The sequence below is a fragment of the Macaca fascicularis genome, chromosome 4 (assembly GCF_037993035.2).
Source record: "Macaca fascicularis isolate 582-1 chromosome 4, T2T-MFA8v1.1".
In the NCBI taxonomy this organism is placed as follows: Eukaryota; Metazoa; Chordata; class Mammalia; order Primates; family Cercopithecidae; genus Macaca; species Macaca fascicularis.
In genome coordinates, this window is record NC_088378.1 from 14,460,133 (window position 1) to 14,485,189 (window position 25,057).

The window sequence follows — 25,057 nt, forward strand, 5'->3', positions numbered from 1 at the left end:
TGGCAGCAGTGTGACCCTAATCACTATTTACACTTTAAAATACAGGATCATTTTGAAAAAAAGAGTCAAAAAGTCTGATGGGCCGGGCGCAGTAGCTCACACCTGTAATCCTAGCACTTTGGGAGGCCAAGGAGGGTGGATCACTTGAGGTCAGGAGTTCGAGACCAGCCTGGCCAACATGGTGAAACTCTGACTCTACTGAAAATAAAAAAATTAGCCGGGCATGGTGGTGTACACCTGCAATCCCAGCTACTCAGGAGGCTGAGGCAGGAGAATCGCTTGAACCTGGGAGGTAGACGTTGCAGTGAGCCAAGATCACACCATTGCACTCCAGCCTGGGCAACAGAGTGAGACTCTGTCTCAAAAAAAAAAAAAAAAAAAATCCAATGGAGAATCAGAGAAAGGATCCTTTCCCTTTATAGCTGGGGTCCCAGCTGTGTGTCTTGCACCAGGTACTTGATCTCCCTGCTCTCAGCTGTCTTATCTAGACACAGGGCTGCAACAAGAACTGTGGTTTACAAAGGATGCACTGTTAAGGCCTGGAAGTTCTGCTGCAGCCCCCTGGAGCAAGAAGGCAGGAGCACTGGGGGGATTCCAGGTACCCAACAGAGCTTCCATAAAGGACCTCTGTCCTCTTCACCACATAAAGAGTTTCCAAGTAAAATGTGTTTGGAAAAGCTTTTTAAAAGCCTGAAAGTTCCTGAGGTTCCCAGATCAGTGGGAATCACATCAGACATCCCCAAAGAGGTGGGGTGGAAACTTGAAGTCACCTGCAGACTTGTTAAAAATCCTGAGTCTCGGCCAGGCGCGGTGGCTCACGCCTGTAATCCCAACACTTTGGGAGGCCAAGGCTGGTGGATCACGAGGTCAGGAGTTCGAGACCAACCTGACCAACATGGTGAAACCCCATCCCTATTGAAAATACAAAAATTAGCAGGGTGTAGTGGTGTGCACCTGTAATCCCAGCTACTCTGGAGGCTGAGGCAAGAGAATTGCTTGAACCCGGAAGGCAGAGCTTGCAGTGAGCCGAGATCACACCACTGTACTCCAGCCTGGGCGACAGAAGGAGACTCCATCTCGAAAAAAGGAAAAAAAAAAAAATCCCGAGTCTCATTCTTGGATTGATCCAGCAGGTCTGGTGTAAGGACCCAAGACTGGTATTTTTTATGAAATGCCTCAATGACTGTGATGAGCTGCCAGCTTTGAGAACCTCCAGATGAGGTAATCTCAGGGAGCCAATGATTACTGATGTTATGGGCTGAGTTGTGCCTCCCAAAGTTCAAGTGTTGAAGTCTCAACCCCTTGTACTTTATGATGTAACGGCATTTGTAGATAAGGTATTTAAAGAGGTGATTGAGTTAAAATGAGGCTGTTAGGGTGGGGCCCTAATCCAATATGACTGGTGTCTTACACGAAGAGGGAGGGACATCAGTGGTGCACACAGAAGTAAGACCCCTTGGGGACATAGCAAGAGGGTGCCACCTGAAGACCATGGAGAGAGGCCTCAGGAGGATCCAAACCTGCCGACACCTTGTTCTTGGACTTCCAGCCTCCAGTACTATAAGAAAATAAATTTCTATTGTTTAAGCCACCCAGCCTGTGGTATTTTGTTACAGCAGCCCACGCAGACTAACACAATTGGCATCAGAACATGGAGAGACACATCCTGAGAAATTAGTTTTGAGTCAATACAGAGACTCAGTGGAAGTCTATGGTACTTGAAACTTAAAATGTTTTTGGAATAATAGAGTGATATTTCAAAATAATTTGTTTAATATCCTCGCTAATATGGTACAAAGCCTCAGACTAAAAATTAGTATCAGCATGTCATTTTCCCATCTCAGAGATCCAGGTAACATCTATGAAAAAGAAGCATTTACATTTAAAGGCCAAATACAATGAAATGACACACAAGTGAAAGATAACAGGAAAACAACCAGAAAATAATTCATCCTTACCTTACAATGGTTGGATACAGCTCAGCTGTATAAAGATAAATGAGGCCAAACGCTGCCCCAATGGCAAATTTTCCAACCATAGCTGCCACCACACCCAAAATATAATGTTTCTGAAAAAATTTAGCAGAATAGATCATCACAAGTAATATTTTTAAAGGAAAATATAAAATCTTTAAAATCACTACTTAAAACATTCTAATTCCTTCAGTATTTTTTCAGAACAATGAAGAGCCTTATTTTTCTGTTTGAATATATTAAACTCTACACACAGTCTGAGAAAGCTTTTCATCTTTATGAAACGTAGAGGAAAGTTTTAGTGTCTCTCCTCCCCATCCACTTTGGAGGGTTTGAACTGTGATAAAAGCCAGTTGGGAAGACTGTTTTGGAAGGAGACACACCCAGATAGTGCTGGTGGCACCAAGAATTTCCCCACTCCTTCTGGAACTGATCCAGCAGAATGAATCAAGGAGCCATACAAACAAATTGTGGGTCGGGCCCAGTGGCTCACACCTGTAATCCCGGCACTAGGAGGCTAAGGCAGGAGAATCACTTGAGGCCAAGAGTTTTAGGCCAGCCAGGGCAACATAGCAAGACCCCATTTCTACAGAAAAACAAAAAAATTAGCTGTGTGTGATGGTACATGCCTATGGTCCCAGCTACTGGAGAAGCTGAGGCAGGAGGATCATTTGAGCCCAGGAGTTCGAGATTACGGAGAGCTATAATCACAACACTGCCCTTCAGCTTGGGTAACAGAGTGAGATCTTGTACCTATTTAATCTATTTACTTTAGAAAAAAACAAACAAACAAATTGTGTCCTTTGTGGCAGTAATCCCTGGCTTATAAATTATCTTCAGAAAATAATTTGAAAGTGGTAACTGAACTAGTAGTACAGACTTTTTGTTCATTTGTTTCTTTGTGGCTGATACATTCCTCAACAGCAAAACCTTTATCTCCACCTGGGTTTTTATTCTCCTTAACATGTTCCACTTCCAAAGGTAACTAACAAATACACCCTGTATTCTGAAATCTCCCTCCTCCCCCATCTGCCAGCTGGACACTGAGACCCAGGGTGGCCTTGGGGCTGATGTGTTAAGGACGGCAGTGCCTCTGTCAGTCTGCATCCCTGAATGACTCCATGGACCCAAACACCCACTCACCACTCCCGCTTTGGCCAACTAGGTACAAATACATGGAACTTTCTATGAGCAGGTAACAAACATCCTTTATGTTAAGTCACTGAGATGCTGGGATGCCTCTATTAAAGAGCTAATGTCACCTTAATTACAATTGTAAATTAAATTAATTAACAATTATTAATTAAATTAATATTTGTATTGTGTTGACCTTATCATTTGGGGAAAAATTTATTGGAAGGGAGATATTTGTGGTTGTGGGTTAATGCTCTATTTCTAGAAATCTCCTCTTTTTCATCTTCCCTTTTACTGTAGAACTCAAAGGTTCTGGTGTTCCCCAACTCTTCACCAACTTAAAGGCAGCTGTCATCTACTCAACTACTATTAACTGCAAACTACTTTTTTAAAGGTGTGGATGAAGTTCCCTCGAATTAGCAGAGACCTCCTTGTCCTGAGTAGTTTTATTGCATTCAGTTAGTTGGTATCAATCGCCCGGAAATTTCATTACATAAAATATTTGGCTCACTGATCCTAATCATTAAGTAAAGTGCTACTATAAAAGGAAGTCACTCGTTAGCTTAAATGAAATTTCAAACGATATGCAAAACTTAAAATGCTTTGCTCTAAATGTTGATATACTATTGCTTAATGATTATATAATCACAGGAGAACATTAAATAAAATATTTTAAGTACTGTTATAGTGACACTTTCCAAATCAAGAATTAAAATACAGGTCTGAAAACATCTTTTCTCAGAAGAGGGGAAGCACTTCTGGATGCAAGAGGTATTTTGCGGGGATGCAGTTTGCCAAAATATAGGAGTGTGGAAGTCATTTCAGGAATTTCTTGGTAGTGTTTCTCACTAAGAAACTGTTTTTCAAAACAAGCTCCTTGGGGTGTGTATGCATACCAGACACTGGAAACTACTAATCTCCTGCAATGAAAAACAGTGTATTGAAACTCTAACAGTCATGAATATCTGACTCATATCCTTCAGATGTCTCCATGGCTGCCTCCCTCATTGAGGGTTCTGATCACATGTCACCTCCTCTGAGAGGCACACCATCCTCGACCACCCTAGACAAAAGAGTACATACGGGTCCCATATGCCCTCCTGTTACACTGATGGAAACTGGCTGCGCTGTGTGTTCCCAGCACCCGGCACATAAAAGATGGTGGATAAATGTTTGTTGAATGAATAAATGAGTGAATGTTCAGTATGATGATGCTGGAAAGTGTGATCGACTTTCCTCACACACGATTATTTCATTTACAAAATACAACACTGGTCATCTCTGGGAATTGGGATTATGAACTTTATATTTTTTATTTTTTGAGATGAGGTCTCACTCTGTCATCCAGGCTGGAGTACAGTGGTGTGATCAGAGCTCACTGCAGCCTTGAATTCCTGAACTCAAGCCATCCTCCTACCCTCAACCTCTTGAGTTGTTGGGATTATAAGTGTGAGTAATTGCACCCAGGTTAGGTTTTTTTTTGTTTTTTTTTTTTTACGTGTTTCTCCTTAAATTTTCTAAAATGAACATATATTACTTATATAACAGAAACAGAATGTTTTAAAGAAAACATATTTTTAAATATTATATACTCTGTCGAAATCATACTCTGAATTGACCTTCATACTTAACTGTAATAAGCTAAATTCTTCCCATCAAACTGTCACAGTATAACTAACAATTCCCTAAATAAAACATAAGATAACTCACGTGGGGGATCACCATAACGACACCACAGGTCAGTGCGCTGCAGAAAAGAGAGTAGGCCAGGACTGTTCTCCTCCCGACCTTGTCCATGGCGATGCACACGAAGGTGTAGGCGGGAATTTCCACTACACCTGTCATTGAGCAAGCAGCCCTCTATAAGGTTAGGCACCCGACAGCATAAGGGGACCCCACCTTCTAACCCACTACCCAAAAGGCATGAGCAGCCCTCTCCTCACTTCCAGGGCCTTTAGAAACTCTCTAAGGATCCCTGTGAGGCAGCCAGCCCTGCCACTTTTAAACTCACTGCAGTGGAGATGAGCGTTTCCTGTGAAATGCTCTAATGCTCATAATCCTCCTCGCACCTGCAAATGGCACAAAACCAGAGCCCAAATTCCCACCAGGCCCAAACCATCTCAGGAGATAAAAACTTGTTCAAAAATTTCACAGCAGAGAACTATTGAGCAGAAGCACCCATCTGCAACAATACTAGTGGGAAGGGTACTGACGTGAAAAATCCAAAATGGTAGATAATATAAAACCATGTGTGTTTGTCTTTGGGAACATTTTTGTATTTATGAGATTGCTCAGTTTTTTTGAGAATTTATGTCTTTGGCAAAAGTAAAAAACTATGTCACGAAGATCTAAACTTCTAGCCTTCCTAAGCTTCCGCAGCCACACTCCACACACCTACCATTGGCCACTCTGTTCTAGAGATACTGCACCATCTCAAATTGTCATAGAGCATGAGTTTGAAGTTAAGACAAGCTCTTTCTATAAACTTGTTAGTTTGCTTCAAAAAAAAAAAAGAGTAAATCTTTTTTTCTTAAAACGACTTCTCTCATAATTCCTGCTGAGCTATAATAAACAAAAGCAGATGTGTCTGCTGAGGAAATCAGAAAAAAAAAAAAAAAAACTAGATGTGTCATCAGAGCACCTTAATGAGATGGCACGATGTCTATGTATAAAAATTTAGAAGCAAGATGTTTTGAGGATCATATAAAATACAGGCAGCCTACATAGAAATAACCAGGAGTTAAGACTAGATGGATAAAAAGAGGTTTCTAATATTTCTGTCACATTTTAGTTCAAATTTGGTTTATGCTAGGAGTCACATCTCAAGCTATCTAAAGTGATTTAACCTGCCATTAAAATGAAACAGGTATGACAACAAAAATTATAGTTGCATGTATTTAAAAGTTATTTTACCAACTAAAATTTATAAATTAAGGACACCTGAAGGTTGAGAGATGCCAGATAGCCCAGGCATATTAAATTTTAAAAGGGAAGCAACTTACAAAGAACAATATATAGTGAGTGATCTCATTTATGTTAAAATATAAAACATTTATATGCACAAATATATGGAAATGCATAGAAACAGATCTGATCAGCACAGGACTTTTGATCTGGTCCATTTTTGACCTGGGCCAGTTCACCCCTCCTTAGGCAACCTGGTGATTCCCTGCTCCCAGGAGGTCACCATACTGATGCTGAACTTAGTGTGGACACCTGATTAGCATAGCGTATTGCAGCCCAGAACTCCTGGGCTCAAGCAATCCTCCCACCTCAGCCTCCCAAGTAGCTGGAACCACAGGCACATGCCACCATGCCCGGCACAAATGCACAGAAATAGATCTGAAAGGGTGCAACCCAAACATTATAGAAGTTACCCCTGGGAAGAGCTCTGGGTTAAGGACTGGTGTGAAAAAGGTAGCAAGGAGAGAAGGCAGAAAGGGAGGAACTAAATTCTTCTGATGCATTTTTTTCAAATGGAAAATACAAGGAGTTTTCAAAAAGGTAGGATGGCAGGGTACTGTGGCTCATGCCTGTAACCCAGCACTTTGGGAGGCCAAGGTGGGCGGATCACCTGAGGTCAGGAGTTCGAGATCAGCCTGGTCAACATGGTGAAACCCCGTCTCTACTAAAATACAAAAGTTAGCTGGGCATGGTGGCATGTGCCTATAATCCCAGCTATTCAGGAGGCTGAAACAGGAGAATCGCTTGAACCCAGGAGGTGGATATTGCAGTGAGCTGAGATCACATCACTGCACTCCAGCCTGGGCGACAGCGCAAGACTCCGTTTCAAAAAAAAAAAAAAAAAAGTTAATGGAAAGTGCATATTATGAAAAAACTAGGCATGTGTCTTCAGATTTTTTTCTGCACTAAAAGAAATTTGTACTAACTTCTTAGAACATGTCTGAAGAGGAGCTAGTTTGAGGCACTCAGAAGAATAAGATATCAGTTTGAAAAGAGGTCCCACTAGAGCAACATGAATTCTGCTAAAATTGAAGCAAGAACAAACATTAAATTTATGGTGAAGCTTGGGTGGAAGAATGGTGAAATCACTGATGCCTTATGAAAAGGACAAGACAATATTGAAGATGAAGACCACAGGGGCAGAGCATCCACACTGAGGAAAAAAATACATCTTGTTTAAGCCCTAATTGACAAGGACTAAGATTAACAGCAGAAGCAATAGCCAATACCATAGATATCTCAATTAGTCTGGCTTACAGAATTCTGACTGAAAAATTAAAGTTGAGCAAACTTTCCACTCAATGGGTGCCAAAACAATTGTTCCCAGATCAGTTGCAGAGAAGGGTATAACTGCCCATGGAAATTTTAAACTGCCCGTGGGATCAATATCCTGAAGGATTTCTTTGGAGAATTTTAACACGAGATGAAACACGATTTTACCACTGTGATCCTGAAGACAAAGCCCAACCAAAGCAATGGCTACCAAGAAGGGCTGTGGTCCAGTCAGAGCAAAAGTGGACCAGTTGAGAGCAAAGGTCATGGCAACGTTTGTTGGGGATGCTCAAGGCATTTTGCTTGTTAACTTTCTAGAGGGCCAAAGAATGAAAATATCTGCTTATGATGAGACTGTTTTGAGAGAATTAGCCACAGCTTTTGTAGAAAAATGCCTGGGAAACATCACCAGAGATTCCTTCTCCTCCATGACAACGTGCCCGCTCATTCCTCTCATCAAACAAGGGCAATTTTGCAAGAATTTTGATGAGAAATCACTAGGCAGCCACCTTACGGTTCTCATGGTGGCTCCTTCTGACTTCTTTCTGTTTCCTAATCTTAAAAAATCTGTACGCGGCACCCATTTTTCTTCAGTTAATAGTGTAAATAAGATCGCACTGACATGGGTACATTCTCAGGACCCTCAGTTCTTCAGGGATGGACTAAATGGCTGATGTCTTACAAAAATGTCTTGACCTTGACGGCAATCATGTTGAGAAAGTTTATGTTTTAGATTTTTATCTTTTAATTCCATTTTTCCATGAACTGGTTGAAGTCCCCTCATATGTACATGTGTTACAACATAATGCTAAGAGATATCATAATAATATGGTTGGCAGTATTGTTCTTGGTTTTAAAAGGCCCATTAAAAACACACTCTTTTTCTCAAATTCACACAGAAACACACATACACACACACACACACACAAATGGTAGAAATCTCACTTCACTGTCAAATTTAAATATACTTTAACTACTTACCCAGGAGGAAGAGGTTTAAGTATTCATTGCCTCCTAAATTAACAGAATTCAAGGAAAAGGAGTAGAATCCCAAACTTCCCGTGAACCAAATTAGCCAAACGGTAAGCGTCCTTGTCGCAATGTTCCAGTTATAAAACAGATGTGATAGGCTGTGCTTCTGAACTTCAGTGGGGCTATTACCAACAGGACCTTGTAGGTCCAGTGATAAAAATTCCGACAGTTTACAGGAGCTTGTCCTGTTCCACTTGGCCATGATGTCAACTATTTTTTGTGCTTCTTCATATCGTCCCTCTGAGAGAAGCCAAAAAGGTGTCTCTGGGAGCACCCAACAGCACAAAACAAAGGGGACAGTCACTGTGGAGAGGATCATCTGGTAAAGCCACCAGGTCCTGACCAAGTATCCTGTCAAAGCCACCAGGAGAGTTCCAACTGCAAAAAAAGAATGCAAATGGACAGACGCCCATGTCCGAGACTTCATGCCAATGAATTCCATCACATAGACAAACCCCACCACGAGATAGCCACTTGCAACCTGAAAAACAAATAATAGGGATCTATATTCAAGATCACATTTATAACTATTGAGGAGTCTGACCCCATTGCAAATCATATATAGGCAAAAAGGAAAATGACAAAGACTTGCTTTCTGAAACCCCTATCAGATGTATAAAATGACATTCAATCCTATCTATCTTTTTTTTTTCTTATAGGTCCTTTCATCTTCCCTCATCATACCCGCCCAAAATGGCAAAACTTTAGAGATTATTTATGATATAAATGTTAGACATTGCCTTTTGTTTCATCGAAATATTCCATTATAATGTGGATGTATTTCTCAGTCCCTTGTAAATGCACACATCAAGTTATCTGTATCCAGGAGGTCCTTATTGTTAAATCCTAATTGCTAAATGGAGACAAAAACTTTACGCTAACTAGTGGTAAGAAAAACAGATTTAATCAAAATTTTATTTTGACAGACAAAGAAAAGTAGACAAATTAGACTTCATGAAAATTAAAACTGTGCATCAAAGAACACTATCAATAGAGTGAAAAGGCAACCTACAGAACTGAATAAAATACTTGCAAATCAAATATCTGATAAGGGATTTTATGGAGAACTCCTAAAACCCAACAACAACAACAAAAACACAAACAATGCAATTCAAAAATGGGCAAAGGCTTTGAATAGACATTTCAAATAGAAGAAATACAAATGTTTACCAATCATTGAGAAACACAAATCAAAGCTACAAAGAGATACCCCCTCATACCCCTTACGGTGGCTAATTAAAAAAAACAACAACAACCAAAATAACACGTTTTAGTGGGAATGCAGAGAAACTGGAACACATGTGTAATGTGTGATAGAAATGTATAATGGTACAGCCTCTAGGAAAAACAATATGACGATTGCTTAAAAAACAATTACAGCATGATCCAGCAATTCCACCTTTGAGTATATATCCAAAGGAGTTGAAAGTGGGGTCTGGAAGAGATATTTGTACACACCTGCTCATAGCATTATTCACAACAGCTAAAGCGTGGAAGTAATGCCCCAAGTGTCTGTCCATAGATGAATATATAAGAAAAATGTAGTCTATGCATACAATGAATATTACGCTAAGTGAAATAAGCCAGTCACAAAAAGACAAACATCGTATGAGTCCACTTTCATGAGGTACCAGAGTGGCCAAACTCATAGAGAAAGAATGTAGAATGGTGGTTGTCAGGGACTAGGGAGACAGGGAACAGAGAGTTATTATTTAATGGACAGAGTTTCAGTTTTGCAAGACGAAAAGAGTTCTGAAGATGCACGGTGGTGATAATTGCACAACAGAATGAATGCACTTAATATCACTGAACTGTACACTTAAAAATGGTTACGATGGTAAATTTTGTGTTATGTGTACTTTACCACAAGAAGGAAAACTGGGGAAAAACTTTATTTTGAAAATATGCCTATCTTTAATAAAAACTAGATTACAATATGTGATTAGAATATAATATGTGACCATTCTTGGAATAAACAAAGAATGAGTCCAATGATGGTTTTTTGGGAGGAGGGGGCTAAGAATTTTTTCTACAAAATTATTTCATATTTGACTTCTACAGCACAAATCATAAAGTTAATTTTTGTAAAATTATTCGAGAGCACCACTGATTTCCCCAAAGGCCTCTCTTAATCATTAGATATTTGAATCATACTCTTTCAAAGGCTCACTATGTGATTATCCTTGCAGATGTTAATTTCTTCAAAAGTTAACAGGTCTCTCTCTGCCAAATCCCAACTGGCCAAATCTTGTGGGCAAGATTCAGACAGTGTTCCCATGTTCCCTCATTGCTTTTAAAGACTTTTTGTAAACACATGTCCCTTGTAATAACTGCAATTTCGCCTTGCATCAGACAGTCACAAAGAAGTGGCCTACAAGAATATTCCTACTGTCAGAAAGGGTTGACACTAGCAGGAGGCAGGGAGGTACTCGATGAGTACTAATGTATTCATAATCAGTTTAACATTTTTGTGACAACAGCTTTTATTTCTCTGTGCAACTTTGTAATGGCAAGACTCAGATCATCGGGACCCTATATCCAAGAATCCAGAAGTCGCTTTTGGTAAGTGATGCTGTTACACTAAACAAAGATTGTGATAACTTTCAAATACTATAAATTTCCCAGTTAAATTAAGCTGTAATATTTGTCCCTGTCAGGTTTTTCAATGCTAATTATTTCTCATGAGGCAGCTACAACTTCTTCTGTCATTGGATTCAGAAAATCCATATACAACTAACTCCAAAACACTGTGAATCCACTCACACCCATCCCTTCCACCGATAATACTCTACTCCTCACATCTTCTCGGATTCCACCCCATCACAGCAGCCAGAATTCCCAGAATTCCCTTTGTGCATTGCCATTGCCTTTAGGAGACAGAGCAAAATCCTGACAATCCTACAAAGCCCCACCTAACTGCCTTGACCCCTTCAGCCTTATCTATGCGTCTCTCCTCCTCTCTATTCTCCAGACATTCGGCTTTTCTTTCTAATCTCAGGGCCCTTTCATCTGCTTCTATCTTTGCTGGAATGTTCTTCTCTCACCCATCTCTCACAACAAGGAAGCCCTTGACCCTCCAGACCCTGGTGAACCCTCCAGACCCACTGCTGTTATGCCCTCACTGTCAACATTTTATTTATTTTTGAAGATGGCTGATCAATGTCTTGCCTTTCCTACTAGACTTACTGAGACAGCTGAGTCTGGTTTACTTAGCATTACACTCTGTGGGCAGATCAGTAAATGCGTTAAGTAATTGAATCTGCCTGCATCTCCCATCCTCAGAATTCTACCACAAATCCACTTCCCATGAACATCAAAGGAAATAGTCACAGAAAATTAAGGCCACATTTCACAGATGTATTCTGTGGGTGTGGCCTTGTTTCCTTGGGTCTGGAAACCAACACATGGTATTTTGCAAGACTGAAACAGATATTTTCAGAAATATCCTCTTAAGTCTTCCAAAAGATGACCTTTATACTTTCTCAGTACCTGTGCCTTTGTGGAACCTTCAGTCCCACCAGAAGGTTTCTCTCATGAAATCTCACTGTACAGTCACAGAGTTATGTCCTCTGTGGAAACAGAACTACTGGTTGCTATCTTGTATTTAAAACTCTTTACATTCCTAAATATATGCATTTATTTTTTGATGAGGTACAACATCTTCTAGTCTCCTAGATTTATCTTTATGCATTTCCCTTATCCTTGGCCATCTGTACGGTTTGCTAGAAACCCTTTCTATCCATCAAAAAAGACTCCCAAACTGACACCCCATCTTGTTCTCTGAGGGGGTGCAGAGAGATTGAAGCCCTTTGCTTCTCTCTGGACCCTCAGACCATCCAACCTGCTGCTCTGCGTTTAGGAAGATCACAAGCTCCTCCTTCAGATGGAAACTTCCCTCTATTATCCTAGATCAGTGATTTCCAACCGAAAATCACCGCTGCTGTTGTTTGATAGTTAGAAATCTATCTGGAAGCCTCATTGAGCATGGAAACAGCTTCCTTGCTGGCCAGTCCATTTCTAGTAACAGTTACCATTGTAACCAGGTGCTGTACTGTGGTTGTTTATAATTAATCTCCCTGAATCCTGAGAATAATAATAATAACATGGACAGTTTACAGACTACAACCTAAGGTTCAAAGAGGATAATGAGTGTGCTCAAAGTCATACAATTAACAAGCCAATATATGACAAAGCTGGTATTCAAGCTCATGCCCTTTCCACTAAACTCCTGTTTTTGGTAACATAAGGACCTAATGCCTTCCTGTTTTCATTCTTCTTGTACATTATACAAGTGACTTTAACCACACACCTTAAGTGTCTGTTTGTTCAAGTGAACAGGCCCTAACTAGACCAATATAATTACTCAGAAATAAAATAATGCCTCAGTAATTGTGAGATGTGGACCACATGCCCGACACAGAGGCAAACACACTTCTGCCTAGCCAGCAACAATTTTTCACTTTAATGAGTTCCATTCTAAACATAAGGCATTGGTATACTGTAGACAGATTTCTGCAGTGGAGTGGACAAAGATTAGTCCTTGATCTCGCTCACTAGATCTTAAATGAGCAAAATGAAGAGAGTTAAGATTTCCTATGAAAATACTGCAGCGGAATTAAAGAGGTAAAAAACACAACTCACCATGGCAAGAAAAAAGCGTGCAGCCATGAAGGTGTAATAATCAACTGCAAACGCCGCTGCTATTCCAAACAAAAACATGCCACTGCTTGTGGCCCATAAGACCACCCGGCGTCCTAGCCTGAAAAATAAGAGTCACACAGTGGAAGGTAGAGTTGTAACAGTTTAAACATCCACTCCAATTCATAAAAGATAGGCTTACCCATACACCTTGAATAGCTTATGTATTGATTGTTTTTCTTTTATTTATTTTGAGCAAAACATAAGTTCCATGGCTTCTTTAAAAAACCAGCTGTTCAGTGGAGAGACCTCTACCTGAGTTGCTAATATACATACCTGATCACTCTGAGTCATCCCCGCAGGACCCCTTAACCTGGGATTGGGTGAAGAGAGAGGAGAATTTGTCCTCTCCCTTCCAGGACTTTGGCTGCCTGTGGGATCATCTTCCCTGCCAGGCTGGTTCTGTCCAACAAGGCTATGACAGCTCTTGCCAAGCCCCTCTAAAAACAGAGGCCTTCCTACCTTCTACTTCTAGAATAATGTGCTTACTTGCCCTATCTTTTCATAATTGATAGAGGCATCTCTTTGTTTAAAAAACAAATACTATTTCTGACAGATTTTTAAATTGTGATATAATTCAAATGCCATAAAATTCAACCTTTTAAAGTAGACAACTTGGTGGTTTTTAGTATATTTGCAAGGTTGTGCAACCATCATCACTCTTTAATTCCAGAATACATTCATCCCTCCCAAAAGAAACTCTGTGCCTGGGAGCTGCCACTCCCTATTCCCTTCTCCCTCCAGTCCCTGACAACCACTCATCTACCTTCTGTCTCCATAGATTTGTCTGTTCTGGACATTTCCCATAAATGGAGTCAAACAATATGTGGCCTTTTGTGTCTGGCTTCTTTTCCCTAGCATTAGGGTTTCCAGCTTCATCTGTGTTGTAGCATGTATCAGCACTTCATTCCTTTTTTCTCTCTGAGTAGCACCATTCTACAGATATGCCACATTTATCTATTCATCAGTTGATCGCTCATTTTCCTCTTCTTGGCTATTACGAATAATGCTGCTCTGAACATTTATGAACAAGATTTTGTTTGAACTTATGTTTTCAATTCTCTTGGGTATATACCTAGTAGTTAAATTCCTACTACTGCATATGATAGTCATACGGTAACTCTGTATGTACCATTTTGAGGAACTGCCAAGCTGGTTTCCAAGATGGTCACCCCATTTTTCCATTCCCACCAGCAATGTATGAGCATTTCGATCTCTCTGCATTCTCCCCACTACTTGTTAGTGTCTGCCTTTTTCATTATAGCCATCCCAGTGGCTGTGAAGTAGTATCTGATTGTGGTTTTTATTTACAATTCCCTAATGATTAATGATGTTGAGCATCTTTTCAAGTGCGTATTGGCTATTTGCATATATTCTTTAGAGAAATGTTTATCCAAATTCTTTGCCCATTTTTGAATTAGTCTATTGCTTTTTTAATATTGAGTTGTAAGGCTCTTTACATATTCTGGATACTAGGCCGTTATCAGATATATAATTTGTGAATATTTTCCACCTATGGGTTGTCTCTGACAAATTGTTTAAGGCAAAAGGATATTGTCTGGAGATTACAACCAACAGATTTGCTTGGTGCAGCAGAGGATATGCAAATAAACAAGAAACCGTCATCTTCTTCACACTTCAGCCTTCTTTGCTTCTTTGCACATTAGTGGGGATTATTGGCCCTATATATGAATGTTCCCCAATTCAATTTTAGCCCTGAATGCCACCTACAACTATTTTTACCTATCACTGCCTGACCTTCTCTCCCACCTCCAGTGTATTCTCTCTCAGTAGATGAATGGCCATCTCCTGCAGAGAACAGAAACCATCAGAGAGGAAGCCCCACAACTTCCTGCTCTGTCCACTTACCAACACGAACTGCATTTGCATTCAGCCTTCTCTTCCTGCCTCTCTGAAGACACATGCCCCTTTCTCTCCAAATATCATTTTGCAATCTCTGTATTGGATTGTGCCTCTTCCCACTTCCTCTGAAACCCATCACTTCTTTTTCCTTTGTTTTTCCCTCTCCTTTGACTTCTTCCATTCAGTTTTCATCACCTCCAACCAAAGACAAGAATCTTCTCTTGACTCCATTGCTCCTTTAGCCACCTTGCATTTCCTCCCTTGACAGATTTATCGGAAGGGAATATTTCTTTCCCCAACTCCTACTTGTTTCCTCAGCCAATGATGACCAGGTGCAACCAGCTTTTCTGAGCTCACTTTGCAGTCACCAGGGACCTGCACGTTGCCTCTCCTGGTCCTTTCTGGCTGTCCTCTCTAGTGCCACTGACTGTGCCTACCCTTGGCTTGCGAAATATCCCACTCATCTGGTTCAGCTTGTACCTCCTTGATGACCCACCTGCCTCAATGCTGGCACTCCCTAAAGTCCTCTGCTGCACACTCTGCCATTGCAATTTCATCCACTTCCCTGGCTTGGATTCCTAAGTATAGGCTATTAACTCCCCACCCACCATCTGGCCCCAGTTGCTCTTCTCCACTTTAATGTCCTGTAGAGCTGCAATCTCTTATTGCTGTTGTAATTGGTATTAACTTTGAATACATCTTCACTTTGTTTTTCTTAATATAGGGATAGGACAAGCTCATTGGAATATATCCAAATGTGTTCCCTTCTCTTCTAAAGCTGCTCTCTCCTTAGTATGTCCTGAACTGGTTAGCAAAATCCCCTTCCATCAGGCTTCTAAACCTTAATACATTCCTCCGCACCCTCCTGCATATTGGTCATCAAATTTTGTCAGTTTAGAAATGCCTCCCAAATATGTCTTCATCTTTTCCTCCCTGTTTTTCCCGTTTTCACTCAAGTCTTCACCATTTCTTACATAATTCATCCCAATAGCTTCCCAGCTGGTCTTCCTAACCGCACACCAGTACAACTCCCACACTTCCTAGAAATGAAATAATCCCCATCGTGGTTTTGTCTCTTGTCATTTCCTTTAACAATCTGCCCTTCTCTACTTCTGCCACACTGACTTTCCCACAATTCTCTGAACATGCCAGGTTGTTTCATGACACAAAGCTATTCCTTTCCCTTGGGGGCCTTCTCTTATCTGACAACTTCCATTGATCATCCCTTGGGGTCTCATAGCAGAAATTCAGAAATAGTGTGATGCAGTAGTTGGGGATGCTGGCCTGGGCTCAAATCCCAGCTCCATCCCTTATTTTCCATGTGAACTTTCTATGCTTCCTCTTCCTTATTGGTTAAAAAAAGGGAGGGGGGGGGCGGGCGCGGTGGCTCAAGCCTGTAATCCCAGCACTTTGGGAGGCCAAGGCGGGCAGATCACGAGGTCAGGAGATCGAGACCATCCTGGCTAACACGGTGAAACCCCGTCTCTACTAAAAATACAAGAAAATTAGCCGGGCGAGATGGCGGGTGCCTGTAGTCCCAGCTACTCGGGAGGCTGAGGCAGGAGAATGGCGTCAACCCGGGGGGGCGGAGCTTGCAGTGAGCCGAGATCGCGCCACTGCACTCCAGCCTGGGGCACAGAGCAAGACTCCGTCTCAAAAAAAAAAAAAAAAAAAGGGAGGGGACAATAGTGTCTATCTCTCAGACTTCTTTAAATAATTAAATGAGATGATATATAAGACATTTAGAATAGTACCTAGTGTATAATAAAGTGTTCATAAATGTGAGTTTTTATTATTTTAAAAGCATTTACTGGCTGGGCACCGTGGCTCATGCCTATAATCCCAGCAATTTGGGAGGCCAAGGCAGGCAGATCACTTGAGGTCAGGAGTTCAAGACCAGCTTGGCCAACATGGTGAAACCCCTATTCTACTAAAAATACAAAAATTAGCCAGGTGTGGTGGCACATGCCTGTAGTCCCAGCTACTCGGGAGGCTGGGGCAGGAGAATCACTTGAATCTGAGAGGCAGAGATTGCAGTAATCCAAGATCACACCACTGCACACCAGCCTGGGCAACAGAGCTAGACTCCTTCTCAAAAAGAAAAGAAAAAGAAAAAGAAAAGCATTTACCACATTTCATTGAAATTACCTGTTTAAAAGTCTATATTCTCCACTGTTAGCGCCTTAAGGGTGGGATCAGATCTTATTTCTTTGATTTTTTATTATAATATTTTATACATATATAACAATGCATAAAATATACACAACTTCAAGAATAATAAAAAGTCAAATGTCTAGAAATCACAACCCAAGGCAAGAAAGAGATGATTGCCAGCCTCCTGATAGCTTCTTGCAACTCTCTTGTGACTACAAATCCCCTTCCCCTTTCTAGGAGGAAACATTTTTCTAATTTTGGTGACAATCTCTTGTTTTTTGTTTCACTTTACAACTTTTATAAGCAATGCTAAACAATACAGGTTACTGTTTATAAATAGTATAGGTTAGTTTTGCTATTATGATTTTAAATTTTCTATAACAGGATAATACCACATGTATTATTTTGTGACTTGCTTCCTTTACCAAACATTATGTATAGGAGATTCATCTATGTTGTTTCATGTAGCTGTGGCTCATTCATTTTTATGCCTACATATCCTACTGTAAGAATATATTATAATACATGTGTCCATGAGACGACTGAAAGGCATCTGGGTTGTTCAGAGTGCAGGGCTGTTAGGAACAATGTTGTGGGAGCACTTTTATGCATGTACCTCTGTGGACCTTTGCAAGAGCATGCTCAGGGTATATGCCCCAGAGCATGTGCCTGTGCACATCACCAACTCTATATGATACCAAATCAGTCTTCAAGGTTAACCCAACTTGGATTCTTAATTTGCATTCACACCAGCAGGATGAGAGATCCTATTACTCCATGTCCTTGCCAACACTTAGCATTACAAAACTTTTGACTTCTGACAACTGGTCAAAAGTAAATGGTGTGATTATATATCACTGACAGTTCATCTTTTCATTAGCCATTTGGATTTTCTTTTCTATGAAGTGACTTAAAATCTTTTTCCCATTTTTCTATTGGGTTGTCTTTTTCCCATTGATGTAAGCAACAATCCTTTGATTATTCTGGACACTAATAATTTAGTTATATGTAAAGCAAATATTTTCTCTCTCTTGTGTGTGCACATTCATATCTTTCCTCTTTTAATGGTGTCTTTTGGTGGGCAAAAATTCTTGTAACGAAGTCAAATTTATCCCTCTTTTCTTTCATAGTCAATGCTTTTTGTGTTTTAAAAAATCATCCTTCCTTCCATTACGTTCTGAAAATATTCTCCTAAACTATTTTCCTAAAGTTGTATAGTTTTGCTTTTTCACATATGCACATTTAGTCCTTCTGGAACTGCTATTGTACTGTAAAATGTTAGAAAATGAATCCAATTGTATTTCCTTCTATATGGCTAGACATCTGTCCCAGCACCACTTATTGATTGATCCTTTTCCTGTTAATATACAATGCCTTATGTGTCTATACTTAGGTTTATGAATGCACAAGTCTATTCCAGGAGCCTCTGAAGGAGCCTCAATCTGTTTGTCTAGTGATATATCTATTTACTTCAATGATCTGATTCTTAAAGTTTATAATTTTCTCCACAGAGGGCCTTCCTCACTTTTTGCTATATTTAACCATTTATATTTCATATTTTTAGGCTTCTGCAATGACATTTTTAAAAATTTTTTGTTACTGGTATATAGAAATATAATTAATTTTAAATGCTCATTAATTCTAACAACTCATATGTAGGACTTTTTCATACAAAATTGTAATGACTACAAATAATGACTTTTTATTTCTCCTTTCCAATCATTATTCCTTCCTTGCTTCCTTTCCTTCTCCCTCTTTCTCTCTCTTTTTCCTTATAGCACTGGCTAGACTATCCAATACAATGCTAAGTAGAAGACGTATTTCATACATCCTTGTCTGTTCCTAATTTCAAAGGAAAAGTTTTTAACATTTCAGAATTAAGAGCTGGGTGCAGTAGTGCATGCCTGTAATCCCATCTATTTGGGAGGGCTGAGGCAGGAGAATTGTTTGAGCCCAGGAGTTCAAGAACAGCCTTGGCAACATAGCAAAACCCTGTCTAAAAAAAAAAAAAAAAAAAAAAAAAAAAAAAAAAAAAAAAAACAAAGAAAGAAAGAAAAAAGAAATTAATTAATATTTTAAACTTCACAATTAGGATATTCATGGTAAACCTTATTGTAGAAAACTTTTATCAGGTTAAAGGCATTCTTCTACTTTCAGTTTTTATCATGAATGGATTTTGAAATTCATCAAATGCTTTTCCTATAAGTATTGAGTTGATCGTATGAATTTTGTTCTCTAATATGTTAATGTGGTAAACACCATTGATTAGTTTCTAATATTAAATAAATTTCAGATCTTTTCCCTTTTCAGCCTCCATGAATTTTAATCTCTCATATTTCCCACCTCTTTGTCTCTCTGAGCTTTAATATTGATAACTGTTTCTGAGTTATCATCCATTTCATGGATTTTTTTGTAGCTGTGCGAGACAGGTTGTTAAAACTATCCAGGTGATTTATTATTCACCTATTTCACTTTTTATCTGTACATGTCCTAGGTATTCTTCAATTTTATGTCAGTTTTAATACAATGTCCAGTTTTCATCAATATTTTTAAGCTTGTCTTCTATTTCTTTAAAAATAGTTATTTGTGCCTGATAATTCTAGCATTTGAAGTTTTTGTGCAGAAGTCTGCTTCTGCTGCCAATTGTTTCTGCTGATTCTCACTCATGGTCCCTTTTAACCATGTGTTTTGGTTTTCACTGAGCTACTTATTCACCTTGAAAAATAATTTATGAGAATCCTCTCAAGCCCAAGATGAGGGTAAACAAAGAGTATTAAATTTTATTTTACTCTAAGTTAATACATTAATCTGTACTGTTTAAGGGCTGCTGGCAAAAACACAAGATGGTTGGGTCAGAAACAAAGAATTTCATTACTTACTTCATTAGCAAGCAGCAGGGCAGCAGCATCTTTGTCTCAGTTCCTCTAATCCCCAAGTCCCACAATAAACCAGATGACACTTCACAGATAGTGGGTTGAATTAGAGAGGGGGAACACTGCATGTGGGGAATTCACTGGTTTTGTAGCAAGCAGTTAGGAAGCCTACTCTTTGGGGCAGAGAGGGGACATTATCTCATCATATCAGTTAATTTTATGTTGCTATAAAAGAACACCTGATATTGGATAATTTATAAAGAAAAGAGGTTTATTTAGCTCATAGTTCTGCAGGCTGGGAAGATCAAGGGTACTGGCTTCCTGCAAGGGCTTTCATGCTACATCACAACACGGCAGAGAAGGTCAAAGGTAAAGCAGACACATGTAAACAGGGAGAAACCTGAGGGGCGTCCTCACTTTAAAACAATCCACTCTTGCAGGAACTAATCAATTCCTGTGAGAATTAATCCAGCCTTGTGACAGCCAGAACTCATTCACTCACTGCCATGAGAACAGCACCAATGCATTCATGAGGGATTCGCCCCATAGCCCAAACACCTCCCACTAGGCCTCACCTCCCAACACCGCCACACTGGGGATCACATTTCAACATGAGCTTTGGTGGGAACAGACAAATCATATCTAAACCATAGCACTCATCTTTTAAGGTACTGGCTGCAAAGACAGCTCTGAGAAATGACCCAGAGAAAAAAGTGGTCAGGGACTTGCCATCTTGGCACATCCAGCCAGAAGTGTAGAAGACTACAAGAAGTGCAAGGAGGCTGTCTCTTTCAACGAGTTCCGCTGAGAGAATACAGACACGGGGAGTCATGGACCATGTCAACCCGATTTTTTAGCTTACGGTTTTTCTGGAGCTCCCAAGTCATTTGAATTCAAGCTACACATCCAAATGAATACCAGTTAACGGTTTGCAAATTCTCAAGGACTTTTAAAAATATACGTCGTGGCTGCTCTGCCTATGGAGTGGCCCTTCTTTATTCCTTTACTTTCTTAATAAACTTGCTTTCATATATATATATTATATACATATATTTCAGTGAAATATATATTTTATATATAAATTTTATATATAATTATATATATAAATATTTTATATATATTTCACTGAAATATATGTAATATATTTATATATAATAATATATATTTAATAATAATAATATATATTTACTTATATATTACATATATTTCAGTGAACTATATATATTACATATATTTCAGTGTAATATATATTTATTTATATATTACATATATTTCCGTGAAATATATGTATAATTTCACTAATATATTTTTATTTATATATTATTATACATATATACATCTCTGCATCTATCAAAGTGATTGTAAGTGTTCAATATATGTCTATATAACTATACCAAGTTCAGACAAAGGAACTAAATTTATTTTCAGTTAATGTATTTTGTACTCTGACCTTGTTATAAGCATTATTTATATTCCATTTTTGTCATACAGCAAATGTATTTTAGTACATTTCATACATGTAGTTGCAAATATTTTGAGTTTCAAGAGTCAAGCAGTGAACACATTTCTACAGAAAAGGCCCAAGTGATAATTTGTGTAACAGCTTGCTGAATGAAAACACTAATACCTAGTACCTTTGAACATACTATGAGCGGTATGGTCCTGCCCATGACAAAGCCCTATGATTTTTCTTTTGACATGTTTATCAGCCCCATTAGACTGGTATATCTCAAGAGCAGGGATTTCCGATCTAAGCTGTTGTCTTTAGCTACTCAATGCCCACCACATGCTTGTAAAATCCACAACTATGGAGACCCAATAAGTTCATCTCTGTGCTTTGGTGTAGTCCATGTTCATACAGCGATAAAAACTTTGTTTATTTTAAGAATTACATATTCATTTGAATGTAAATTTTAAAAATATATGGCCAGGTTATGCTTTGAATGATAGTATTCCCTCCAAAATTCATGCTGAAACTTAATCTCCAGCACAAGAGTATTAAGAGGGGTGGCCTTGGGAGGTGATAAAGTCACGACAGCAGGGCCCTTAGCACCTTTACTAAAGAGCTCAAGGTTGAAGCGAGCACTCTCTTGCCCTTCCACCCCTTCTTCCATGTGAGGACACTGCATTCATCCCCTCCAGAGGATGCAGCAATAAGGCATCATCTTGAAAGCAAACAACAGCCTTCCCCAACAGCAATGCTGCTGGCACCTTATCTTGGGCTTCCCAACTGCCAGAACTATGAGAAATAGTTCTATTTCTATTGTTTGTAAATTACCCAGTCTGTGGTATTTTGTTACAGCAGCACAAAAAGACTAAAAGAGGCTGTTATATCAAGCCCATAATTTTACAGATATACTGCTTAGAATCAGGCTACTCCTATTAAAAAGTAAGTCTATTGAAAGAGAAGAAAATATTCAAAGTATCTATTGAGTGGTTATATGCCCAGGGTACTTTTGTTCTGTATTAACTTTGCAATAATCCTTTGAAGTAAGTGATAATATTTTTTATCACCAGCTAATAGACAAAGATTCTGAAATGCAGGTAAGTTAGGCAATTTGCCTAGGGTTCACAGTTAATAAGTGGTAGAACCAGGATTTGGATCCAGGTATACTGTCTTCAGAGCCTATCCTTATCATTATACATCCCTAAATAATGGATCAGCATAGAGGTAGGAATTTAGACAGGAAGTATAAAAATGACAAGTTTTAAACATAATTCCTTGTCTCCCAAGAAAATCAGATAGGAAAATAAACCCTACACTAATGCAACAATCCTAAATATTTGATTTTACCTGTCAGAAAAGTAGCCAAAAGTCACCGATCCCAGTAGGACTCCAAACATAAATAGGGGCTGGATCAGCATTGCGAGCCATTTTCGGTCACAGACCAGGTTCCACTGGGTCACCGCAGTGCTTTTCCACGTGTTCTGGTCATATATGTAGCCATCCACACAAGGAAACTCTTTCTTACTGCCAGTGTATTCATAGTCCAAACTTGATGTGTTCTCCCTCTTGTTTCTGCTACACCTCGAGAGCTCCCAGATCTCACCATTCTGCAACTGCACCATAACATAATCTTTCTGGCCTGAAGACAACAGGGCCCCGGTGTCCTCCAAACTCCAATTAGAGTGATTGTGGAAAACAACCAAACTCACATTGCCTGGGGGCCTGCAGACATGACGAGGGGTGACTCCCATGAACACGGAAGCCAAGTAGTGAATACCACAAGAGATGTTCTGGAAGGCACATATGAAATAGAGGACTCTCTGGAATCTGCAAGAGAAGAAAAGCTAATTATTATATCTGGTCTATAGGCTGAAAAGGAACATAAGCAAATTCGAAGGGTCTCCACCATGTTTATCTTAACATATATGTAAATGGATAAATATAGAAATAATTATAGATATATTTATATCTGTGAGTTAGAATATATACATATATTACCTAGCTCCATCTACTGAGAAGGCCTAGAAGCAATGACATCCCAATAGCAACAAGCACACCCATTGCCCAGATCTTAGTTTCTAAATACCATTCTCCAGTGAGAGAAGCCAGAAAAAGTGGCTGATTCTAAAGCCAGGACAAGAAAAATACAAAATAAGCCCAGAATATCTTATAATACCAGAAAGTAAGGAAATACTCAAAAAACAAAAGGATAAGGGCATATGAAAGGGGCCCAGGTAGCAATCTGAAAAAGTTCCCAATGGTCAGTTGCAAGCTGAAACAATTTGAGCAACAACATAAATGGCATAATATATCCCAAAGCATAAAATAAATATATATGAATCCATACTGTGTGGTTAATTTTATGTGTTAACTTGACTGGGTTAAGGGAAGCCCAGATAGCTGGCAAAACATTATTTCTGGGTGTGTCTGCGAGAGTATCTCTGGAAGAGATTAGCAGACTAGTAGACTGAGTAGAGAATATCACCCTCACCAGTTGAGGTGGGCATCCTCCAATCGCTTGAGGGCTTCAATAGAACAAAAAGGTGAAGGAAGAGCAAATTTGTTCTCTGCTTGAGCTGGGACATCCATATTCTCCAGCTCTCAAACATCAGAGCTCCTGGTTCTTGGACTTTTGGAATTAGACCAAGGCTTACACCAGGCCTTCAGTCTGGGACTGAATTACACCACTAGGTTTCCTAGTTCTTCAGCTTGCAGACAGCAAGTCATGAGACTTCTTAGCCTTTATAACCATGTGAGCCAATTCCTATAATAAATCTCATATATATGTACGTATGTGTGGTGTTTGTGTGTGTGTGTATGTGTCTGTGTATCCTATTGGTTCTCTTTCTCTGGAGAAGCTTGACAAATACAATACACCATACTCATATAAATAAATGAATGAAAAAATAAAAGGGAGAGAGGAGACCAATCTTTCTTACATTAGAATTCAATTACTATCTATAGACATTCCTTCTTTCCTGGAAGTAGAGTTTAATTCCCGCAATTTGCTCCTAGAGCGTGGGCTAGGCTTAGTGACTTGTTTCTAAAAAACAAAGCAGGAAAAGAGGAAAAATAGTAACTTTATAGTGGGGAAACCTAGAAACTTGGCAAACACTAATGTCACCAAGTGATGAAGGTTAACATCCCCAGTGACGTCATGTGGATATGCTGTATCCCTGCTATGATCTGATGAGAAGGGCACTTCATCTCTGTTGTTTTCTTTCCAAAAACCATAACCCTAGTTTAATAATTTAAAAAAGACCCCAGATTGGGAGTCATCTATAGGTTACCTGGCCAATACACCTAAAGACTGTCAAGGTCATAAAAAATAAAGAAAGATTGAGAAACTGCTATAGACAATTAAATGTAGTGTGGTGCTCTGGGACCGGATCCTGGAACAGGAAGAGGACACTTGGAAAAACTGGTGAAATTCAAATGAAGTATATAGTTAGTTAATAGTAATGTATTAATATTAGTTTCTTAGTTTTGACAAATATGTTATGGTAATGTAAGATGTTAACAATAGGGGAAACTGGGTGAGGGTCATATGGGGATGCTGTACTATCTGTGTAACTTTTCCATAAATCTAAAATGATCAAAAAATAAAAAGTTTATTTAAAATTTTAAAAAATACAGTCTCCAAATTT

General features: G+C 39.3%; 1 protein-coding gene across 1 annotated transcript in view; it reads right to left on the reverse strand.

The window, feature by feature from the left end:
* The window catches only part of SLC22A16 (solute carrier family 22 member 16), a 52,079-nt gene that overhangs the window by 9,115 nt on the left and 17,907 nt on the right, over positions 1–25,057 (reverse strand). The window contains exons 2-6 of the mRNA XM_005551580.4: positions 22,758–23,237; positions 13,017–13,134; positions 8,325–8,856; positions 4,818–4,945; positions 1,959–2,068 (exon numbers count right to left, since the gene is read on the reverse strand). Of these exons, the coding sequence (XP_005551637.2) occupies positions 1,959–2,068; positions 4,818–4,945; positions 8,325–8,856; positions 13,017–13,134; positions 22,758–23,237 (1,368 nt within the window). The remainder of the gene's footprint in view (positions 1–1,958; positions 2,069–4,817; positions 4,946–8,324; positions 8,857–13,016; positions 13,135–22,757; positions 23,238–25,057) is intronic.